This window comes from Pseudochaenichthys georgianus, chromosome 21 (genome assembly GCF_902827115.2).
Source record: "Pseudochaenichthys georgianus chromosome 21, fPseGeo1.2, whole genome shotgun sequence".
NCBI classification, from domain to species: domain Eukaryota; kingdom Metazoa; phylum Chordata; class Actinopteri; order Perciformes; family Channichthyidae; genus Pseudochaenichthys; species Pseudochaenichthys georgianus.
In genome coordinates this window covers 36230736-36241368 of record NC_047523.1, presented here as the reverse complement: position 1 = coordinate 36241368, position 10633 = coordinate 36230736, and the positions used below count along the sequence as shown (strand labels likewise).

General features: G+C 41.3%; 1 protein-coding gene and 1 non-coding gene across 3 annotated transcripts in view; both read right to left on the bottom strand.

Annotated features, from left to right (window-relative positions):
• Nucleotides 1-760: 760 nt before the first annotated feature.
• Nucleotides 761-832, bottom strand: trnae-cuc (transfer RNA glutamic acid (anticodon CUC)). Its single transcript has one exon. It is a non-coding gene; the product is annotated as a tRNA-Glu (tRNA).
• Nucleotides 833-6049: 5217 nt separating this feature from the next.
• Nucleotides 6050-10633, bottom strand: part of arhgap20 (Rho GTPase activating protein 20) — a 73448-nt gene continuing 68864 nt past the window's right edge. For both annotated transcript variants that reach the window (XM_034110030.2, XM_034110029.2), the window contains exon 15: nucleotides 6050-9761. In XM_034110030.2, coding sequence (XP_033965921.1) covers nucleotides 8104-9761 — 1658 coding nt within the window. In that variant the 3' untranslated portion in view covers nucleotides 6050-8103. The remainder of the gene's footprint in view (nucleotides 9762-10633) is intronic.

Here is a 10633-nt window from a genome sequence, read left to right as displayed (position 1 = left end):
TACCTGTCATTCTTCACGTCTTCACATTGTATTTCATCGACTTTCTTTTATGTTGGAATGTATCTCTATTAGAGTCGTAAATAACATATGAAGTTCTTTCCAGAGTTTCAATGTTTTTATTTTGAGTTATGACCATAATGCTTGTTTTTCATTTGAAAGTTTTAGGCTCTACAAATCAAGTTGAATAATATAGCTCACATGTTATTATTATAGTGCAATAAAAGTATATTGAATAACACTAGAGCTAACGAGTACCTGCTACGAAACGTTTAAGAAGCCAAAATAAATAACAACAATTAGAAAATAAAGATTTTAAATATTTTCTGCCTATTCACAACAACACCAACATGTAAATAATGGTATATCATGTCTAAACTATTTAGTATATATTTTTTCTTTATCTTCATTTTTTAAGCTTTTCTTTGAATATCTTTTATGGGAATTTGAATCTTAAGATTAAGACAGAATTTATTATAAAGTCCGTTTTTCCCTGTGATGATATGTTTAAATTAATACAAATAAACCCCAGATTCAGTCAAACACATTAGTGGAGAGGGTGCAAATAGTTCAACACCAAGGAGCACTTTGGGGTTTAGTGCCTTGCTTAAGGCACCTTTGCAGAGCCTAGGAAGCGAACGGGTTCCTACTTCCTATCCATCTACCGGCACCTTTTATTCTTTTTTCCATCGGGACTTGAACAATAAACCTTCATTTTAAAGTCCTTTATTAAGACTGAGTTACAACCGCCCAAAAAGTGCCGTTCCCTGACCGGGAATCGAACCCGGGCCGCGGCGGTGAGAGCGCCGAATCCTAACCACTAGACCACCAGGGACAGTTACGCAACAATTTCACGTTTTTGTAAAAATCCCCGAACATAACTTATAAAAACAATTACAAATCTCCATTCTGAAATAATATCTCCCAGTAGTCAGGAATGAGGTGTCAGGTGTTTTAATAAAAGCAAGGCAAAGCAAGTTTATTTATATAGTACCTTTCAACACAAGGCAATTCAAAGTGCTTTACAAAAATGAAAGACATTAAAGGTGGGGTAAGTTTCAGAAACCGGCTCGAGATACACTTTTTGTTATATTCCATGGAATGCTCTTAACATCCCGATAGTCCGTAAGGTCCCTGAGAGTCAACTCTAACATAAATGACTGTCAGGAAGCTTCAGAAGTCTTCCTGTCATTTTTCAGGTCAAGTTTGTTCCTTTCTGAGGATTCCAGTTGTTATCTGATGGCGGCTGCTTCAATCCTGTTTAATAGCTGGTTGTTAAACGCTGTGAACTCCAACATGGCTGCTGGGTTGTCTCTGAATTCAGCTGCACACCGATTTTACAGACCTGAAGCGCATACGTCACTGCGTAAAAATGTATTTTATGGTTTGTTTCAGGTGGTGAACTTGAGCCCAGGGACATCAGACATAAGATTTTTTTCTAGAATTTGGAATATGTTGTCTTTTCAATTTACACACGTCTATTGCTCTCCCTGAGGTTTCTTCCCATTTTTCTCCATTAACTGTGGGGTTTCTTTTGAAGTTTTTCCTTGTCCTATTTGGGGGTCAAAGGACAGAGGGTGTCGTATATATATAAATATCCTGAGTGTAAAGCCCCCTGAGAAATATGTAAAACGTGTGATATTGGGCTATATAAATAAACTTTGATTGATTGATTGAGAGTAACACCATATATATAAATCAATATGCGTACTTCAGGTGCCTTTTACAGAAGCTCCTCTCTGAGTAGTTTCTATTAATTGAAAGGGAAAATACCAAAAAGCATAAGAGGGCGACTAAAAAACGATATTGTTACTAAGAGCTCCTGGTTTGTGTTGCTTACCCTCCCCTAGCTGGGGCGTATCACGGACGAATAGTGGATTTATGATTCTGAAATCACTGTTTTAAATACAGCATGGATAAGAAAGCACAATTGAGTGAACTAGCTCAGGTTCTATTAACAGACGCCTTGTCTTTGTAAACATAGTATGTTCCAGTTCGTTCTGCCTAGTTTAACTCCTCGTATGGCGGCAGTAATGTTTTACGAGGTTCTTGACCTTTAGAGAGTGTGATATGGCCTGTCAGTGTTACCTGTTGACAGTGGGGTGTTGTGTTTTTCTCTGTTGATCATGGTGATGATGTCAGAGCGATAAAAGTGTATTTTATTCTTGTTGATAATGTCCTTGTTATTCTACTTGACTACAGTCTCCAAACAAAACAGTCAGGGCCATTATAAATCTACTTTACCGCACACTCCCTTCATTATACAATTGATAGTTTTATGATGAATGCATTCGTGTTTGAAAAATTCAACAGGTTTATTAATGGTAATCAAAACAGAAACAGATGCTTTATGAACTGCTGGGATTTCAAGAATCTGAGATTTAAAGACTCACTTTCCAAGCCCTTGCCCACCCCACCTGTATTCTTTTAAACCTAAGGGTCATAAGGGTTGCTGTAAGGAGAAAGAAACCAGGATTTTAAAATGTGTCAGCGACAAAAGCTCAAGCACTACACAGTTTGACTGGTGCAATGATGATATATTTTGTAAGCCGACCAGGAGGTTAGCATCGAAAGGGCTCCGTCAACAAAAAGTAATTTTCCATTGGATTTTAGAATATTGCAAAAATACAATCTGTGACAAAGACACGCTTATGCTACTTACTGTAGACGTTTTATTCAGCAGGATAATCTCCACATATTTACACCACTTTATGATTTCGAAGCATAAACACAATCGCTAACGTAGCTAAACGGTAAGCTAAAGGCGGCTAATGTTCAGCATGATGACATGTACTAGTCTCATTTAGTTACTTGTTAGCTGTAGTCGTTTTTATGACACATGAAAGCTTCGGACATTCACCAGTGGGGTTTATGCTCACGTATTTGATGTCCTTGAGACTAAGAAACCTGAAGTGGTAAAAATGCAAAGTATTTTCTTGGTTTTAGGACTCAGACATTTACTTCTAATTAAAAATGATAATAGTTTGAGAGGATTTTATTATTATTATTATTATTATTATTTTTGAGAGGTTGTTTATAATATTATTATTACGTTATTTTGAAGTCCTCATTATTAAGAATACATCATTATTGCAATAACATTTCTTTGAAGGTTAATTATTATTATTATTATTATTAATATTACTTATATAATAGTGTCCTTGGGCAAGACACTTCACCCTAATTTGCTCCTGTGGGTATTGTCCAGAGTAATAACTGTTACATGTCTAATATGTGTAATGTGTAATTGTAGAGCGCTTTGAGTGCCTTGAAAAGCGCTCTAATAAAAATGTTCATGAATTATAATTATTATTATTATTCTCTTCTGCTTGCATCAGTTACAGGTCCAGGTAACTTAATGGAGACTGGAGGTGTACAGCGTCTGGTAAACACCAGCTTTATGGCAACTCTTTAAAACACATATGAGAAAAGTTAAAGGAAAATATAACTCATGCTTGCAGCTGCACTGACACACTTTTCCTGTCAGTTTCCAACGAGTTTTTCCAGTCCGATGGCGCATAAACACCAAACACAGTCTTTCAATCACAACTTTGGATCTATGACTTTTATTTTTATGGGAGACATTCCCAAAAATATTGTGTTTGCATTACATCACCTTACTGGTCGTTAACATCATGCCAGTGGAGTCACATCAGCAAACAATAACTTAACGTCGTGTACTGGTGCAGAAATATGAGGAGAATGAGATACAGCAGTGGACAAACCTGCAGGCATTTGATGATTACGTCTATAATTCTGCTGGTTTTGACATCCCAGAATGTGCCTTCAAAATATACGAGTTATCCTTCACTTGCGGTTCTGTTAATGATGACTTTGTGCTAAAGGCCTTCAGAAAAAGATGATAAATTAAGAATTGAGGAACAATTACAAGACCACAGTTGATTTGTGTTTAGGTAAATCTTGCTCTCAAAGATTCATGGCAGTACAATTTAATATTCGTATCGTGTTCGCACTCCTAACTCAGAAGACTTGAGAACAAAGCTGTCTGTGATGCTTTGGAGGAACAGAGGGGGTTGTGTAATCCTCTAACTTCTACAGCCAAGCAATGTTCAAATAGTACATATCTCACATTTTCCAAACACTTCCAAACTTAAAGCAGTTATCTTTGTATAACCAAATATCAACGTGAAAGTGGATACTCAATGATTTCCAGCTTTACAGAACAGAGAGGTCCAAATGGCTGAGGCAAACCCAGGTTAGCACCTATCTGTTGCTAAAGGTGGCCATATCTTATATAATGTGACATTAAGCCATAATATTATAAGTTAGTTACTCAGGGTCGGCGTCATGGGGGGTCATTTGCGGACCATGCCCCCCCAAATGATTGACTGTGCCGTTTTTTTTTAATCATATAGGCTAAGTGAAAACGTTTCCACTAAAAGTGTTTTGTGTGAAATAAATCAGAAATAAAGAATACAAATAGAAAACACAGCCTGAGGTGTGCTCACTGCTGCTCTCTGATTGGTGTGTTGCTTGACCAATGACCCCCGACCTATGCCCCCAACCTTTGTTTTGTTGTCATTACATGGCTGTGTGTTTAGATGAAAGCCCAGTGGCGATCTGTTCATCTGTTACACTGATTATACAGTAAAGCCATCGAAAATAATATGATATACAGTAGTACAGTACAAGTACTTCTGGGTCTCTGTGTTTCATTCAAGCTCGGATCTGTGTGTGTGTGGCACGAGCGCATTTTGTGAGTGCGCGAGCGGTAACGTGGAATGTTGTTGTTAGCATCTGGTTAGCTCGCTATGCTAACGGATATCTACACCAAGGTGGAGGAGAGTCCTCTCCTGTCAGACTGAGAGGATCTTATAACGTCAGCTCAGTGAGGTAAGGACTCTCTCAGTGTTTAGATAGTTAACTTTATTGGAGGTTATCTCAGTCTCAAACGGTTTGGTCACCATGTAAACAAGTATTTGCGAGGAACACACCTTTATATGATCATTATAGTTATTAAAAAATAAGAGAATAAATGAAAAACAGGTATGAAATACACTATAGGACAGTAATACAAGAATACAGTTTAAAAGGGGAGTGATTAGTAGCCTACAATATCCATAAAGAAAATCTGTTTACAGTTCTGTTTCATATGGGTGTTGAGAGATGTAGGTCCATCCCCCACCTAAAACATGTTCACATGGACAGGATACTAAATACATTTGCACACTTTTTATATGGTGGCCTATGTCCATATGTTTCTGTTTTGGTGGTCGTGCCACAACCGTGCATGTATGCACAAGTCATAGGTGCGCTATACAATAGCACGACACCCCTGCAATGTGTGTGAAAGACAATAGACTTTACAGCATGTTTTTTTTTTATTGAAGTTGCGTTGGTGTTTGTGTGTTGGTTGTTGATGGCAGTGTGTGCCCCCCCTTGGTAAATGATTGCCCCCCCATTCGATTTGTTCTAGAGCCGACCCTGTAGTTACTATACTTCATATATCTGGAACAATCTTCCATAAAACTTTAGGTCTAGTGCAACTCTCACTTCGTTTAAATCCAGGTTGAGGATTCTCTGTATTCCTTTATTAAATGAAACAACTATTAATATCGTTCACTACATTGTAACGTTTGTACTCTTGTATTTTATACTACTTTAGCCTGTTTAAAGGGGCTCTGTTGTGCTCATTTTCTGGTTCATATTTGTATTTTCTTACTGCGACATGTTTCTTTAATGTTCAAAAAGGTCTTTATTTTTCTGATATAGAGACAAAAACAGTTTTTTGTACCAAGTTGTACATTTCTGCTATACAGTTAGATAAATGACCGGTTTATGTGAATTGACACATTTTTGGCTTTGTGTTTCTATTTGAGATACTCCAGTTGCACCGCTCGTCCAAAAACAGCTGAAAGAGTGAGTACTGGACTGACGTCTGATCATTTCACAATGTCGTGGTTTGTTCTCTGCTGCAACAACTGGTTTCAGAACATGTTGGAGTTAGCACGTGTGTATACTGTATATGATTGTGAAATAAATCTGTCATGAATATCAACACTACAGAAGAAATTCAGTTCAGTTTGCAAAGTAGTTTCACAAGAGCAACATTTATTAAAATCAATGATATTTTGTTCTCGCGAGCATTTGACATCAAATGTACACAATATACAGATGGTGCATTTTGTAGCAAATATACTTTCTATAGAGACAGCAGCAGCAGAATTGGCATGTACAAAAATACACATTTGATTTTCTCACACAACAAAACATACCAAAGTATCAGGATAAGATTTAATATATATATTTATATATTTCTGTATCATAAATATAGCAGAATTATACAAGTTAAACAGAATTCACTGTAATGGAGATAACATTTAAAATATTAATACAGGATAAAGTACATTGTGAGATAATTTAAAGTGGTACCGCTTAACATGACCTTATTGCAGTGTGTGTCCTTAGGGAAAGCTCTGATGAGCTCACAATAACACTGGGTTTAAACTTGTGAAAACGGCTCCTACATTGTGCTATGAATATGTATTTGTAAGTATGAATTGACATACTTTCTGTTGATGAATGCACAGTGAAATAAGGTCATTCACTGTTAAGTGACGCCCTAGGAATCATCGCAACGACTGCAGCACTGGAACAACAATATTATACAATTATGGACAAACCATACAACAGTTAAAATATACGTGTGGAGTATTAACATACGCACAGACACCCACACTGTCTCCTTGTCATTCTGGTGAGACTGAAAAGGTTTCTTTACAGAATGATGAAGTGCCACAGAAGCAAGAATAAAAACACATTTCTCCTTCAATGGCACGCATCTTCTCACATTCCTGCTCAGGACACAGTTTCAATGAACACACCATTTGCAACAACATATTGACTTTCACACACACACACACACACACACACACACACACACACACACACACACACACACACACACACACACACACACACACACACACACACACACACACACACACACACACACACACACACACACACACACACACACACACACACAGCTCCTCTTCTTCCTCCCCCCTCCCTCCTCTGCCCAGGTCACAGAGATATAAGCCAGAGCTGTAGGACAACACTGTGTGCTGTGTGTCTGGAAACTCGGCTCACATGAATAAATACCGGCCCTATTGATTCACTGATTCACACGGACAGACGCTTCACTCGCTGGGGAAACGTTTCCACTTTACAGAGGCAACTCGTCATAAAAGATACACATTTGAAGGCGTTTTCAAATGGGTACAGGGTTGGTAATTCTCTAAAACGTCGTGGATGACATTTAAAGTCATTTCATAGTATTTGCTTGAAGTCACAGTTGTCATAATGCTCACGTTTATTGCATTTCCTTATAAAAAAAACTTTGATTTGCTTCTTTCTAAACAAGAAAAGTGCGAAGACTACAATAATATACAGTAAAGTCTGAAGTTCCATGAACATTTTGCCAAATTTTAAATCAATTTGATTAGTTTTTCTGTCATGGCCGTGATTCCCACCATCAAGGGGTTTTCTGCTGGCTGGTACAAATATGTTTTCCTTTGAAAAGCCTCAAGCGAATAAAACTAATCTTCTTTGTCCTTTCTCTTTCATCTCTGAGGAGCTCCTCTTCCTTCATTTCTTTTTAAAAAGCTTCATCACATTCCAAAACAAGGACACACTAAATGAGCTGTAACTCTGACTTGTTTTGACAGCAGCCTTAACGATTGTCTAGGGACCCAGATGTCCAATGAATCACATCTTATCTGTATTGAATTCACAGAATCAAGTATTACTGCCTAATAACTAACCATTAGGACCCCTAACAAAGTGTTACAAAGCAACTTCATCAAATACATGAAAGAATGTAATGGATTATAACCAACGCCTTCAAAGTCTACTGTTGACAGGGAGTCAGAATACATTTGAGTAGTGAACAACCACAAGGAGGCGAACAAGGTTCATCGGTACCTTTTAAAATCTAAAACCTTGACCGTACCACAAACTGCAACACCTTTTTGTATATGGATGACTACCACTGAAAGGGGTGTATATGGGGGGACATTATCACAAAGTAAACAGATACCAAACAGTTTCTTATACACAATCCGTCTGTACAGAGTTCCTTATTTACACGTATGACTCTTCTGCAAAAAAAAGCTGGTCAAAGTCTTCCGCCGGCGGGTCGCTGCAGCGCCTGCTCTGCCAGTCCCTCTTCCCCTGAACGATGGCCAGCGCCACCTCCTGACTCCTCCGCAGGCACGTGTCCGCATCCTCCTCACCCTGCTGTGAGGAGAAGTAGTCCCTTACCGCCAGGGTGGCGGAGGGAGACAGGCAGAAGCGTGGCTCGACGTGGTTGGGCTCCACCTGTGACACCCTCAGGCCGCCATCTTTGGGCCGAGCCTTAGAGGAGCGAGGTCTGTCCAGAGTGAGGCTGCGGGGGGGAGAGGTCGCCATGACCTTGGAGGGTTCAGATGCTCTGCGGGGGTGAGGGAGTGTCCTTTGCCCTCTGTGTCCATCGAGGGCTGTGGAGTGGGACTTTTGCTTCTTGAGAACCAGGGTGGTGGCGTTCTGTCCGTAGAAAACACCCTGTGGCGGCTGCACACACTCGTTTCTAGCAGTCCTGTGTGTGACCTCACTTCCTGTGAGTGGTTTCTGGATGGATCTGTTGGTCGGGTCTTGGAGCTGCCTCAGCTCTCGGACCGTCAGAGGTTTCTCTGTGCCCCTGTAGAAGGGAGAGCGACTGCGCTGAAGCTGCAGTAACGCCTGCTGGTACGACGGAGGGCTGCTGGATCTACGCCCGCAGTTTCTGTTCACTTCGACCTCCTGAACGTCAGAGCAGCTGCTACCGTTTGTGTCTGTTTTCCCGTTCACTTCAGGCTCCTCTGAGTGTCCATTATTATCAGAGTGCTTTAGTGACAGGCGGCGGTCCTTCTTTAGCCACGTGTTAGGGTGGAGGCCGTGATGGTGAGGGGGCGTTTGATTGGTCCTCGTGCCCTGTGTGGGCCAAAGAGGCGGGGCTTCCCTCTGAGGCGGGGAGTCTCTCGGTGACAACGGAGGACGTCCAGGAAACAGAGGGGAGAGCGGTGGTGGCGGCTCGGCCAATGGATTCGCCCCATTGCTGGCGTAGTCCGTGGAGTACTGTGAGAAGGCGGAGTCTAACGAGCTGAGGGAGGAGCCTGTGGGTGAGGTCGCCGGTGACGACAGACTGGAGCAGCTGACGTCCAATCGCAGCGGAGGAAGAGGGGCGTGTTTCATCTTCCTCCGCCCACCGTTCTGCACTTTGGCTCCTCCTCCCTTCTCACAACCTTCCTCTTCCTCCTCCTTCAGCTGTAGTCCACTCAGCCCCTGCTGCAGAAACACCTCTTCCTCCTCTTCCTCTCTCTCCATGGCAGCGTCGTAGCTCACCTTTCTCACCGTTGGATCTGCGTGCAGCATCAACGTGTCTGATGGAGGAGTGCTGGACAGGGCCAAGGCGGGCTCTGAGCTCCTCCTCAGTCTCCGGGGACCCTGTGACGCCCCGTTTGATTGGCGGGTTCGAGGCTGTCGGACCGCAGGACTGAACCTGCGCGGCCTGGCCAGCGGGGGCAGCTGCAGCAGGTGGTCCGTGTCGGGGTCAGGGTCGGGGTCGCAGTCACTGAGCGTGATGACAGAGTCTCGACTGAGGCTGTCCGGCTTGTCTTTGTCTCGAAGAGGAAGCTGCTCCTGGAAGGGAGACTCGGGGTCGTCGTTCAGCTCGTTCTCCAGACTGTCGTAGGACGAGTCGTTCATCTGGAAGGACGACACATCTGGGAAGAGATGAGGGGGAGGAAGATGAAGAAACAAAGGGGAGAAGAGAGAAAGATTATTATTATGGAGAAGTCAAATTAAGTTCATGATCATTTAATCTAAAAATAAACAGAAAAACAATAATCTTGCATTTCACGTGAAGATAAAGTAGTCCTTAAAATAAACAGCTTTTCCAGACATGCCATTTCATACAAGCATCCTGCAATTTAAGCTATTTCCTCCGACTAGCAACTCAAATTAGCAATCCAAGTTCAGACAGACAACCTACACAAAGAAAAATAACTGCATCTCCCATAATATGCTTCTCTTTCATGGTAGAAACTAAATACACAAAGTTTTAAAAAAAAGTGGGACGAACTAAAAACATTGACCCGAGAAGAGAACAGAGGACAGTGTCGTCCCGCAGTGAGCCTTTGACCTCCGTGGTTATTTATAGCATCGGGAAGAGAGTTGGTGATATTTATGAATGAAGTGATTCAGCGCTGTGTTAATCAGCACCTCAGCAATCACTGAAATGAGTGGAGGTCAAACTATTGACCCCAATCAGCAGGCCTGAAAGAGCCTTACACTCACTGAGAGCTAGTCAGTGTACAAGCACCTCTCTCCAATATTCTGAGGGGCAACACGCAGAAGAGCTGACGGTTAAAAAGCACCTTCGGTCAAGGACCTGAACCCCATCAGCACCTCTGATCAATCATTGTTACCGTCTTAATCTTGCTTAATGTATGCTTCTCACTTTAGGGTTAGGCACATAATATCAACATGGAAGATATTACAGGTGTGCGTATTCGCTTCACAGATGTTTTCCTCGAGTTGCAGCTTGGTGTTTATAATGTAATATTGGATATTTCGATCTTGTGCCCACGATATT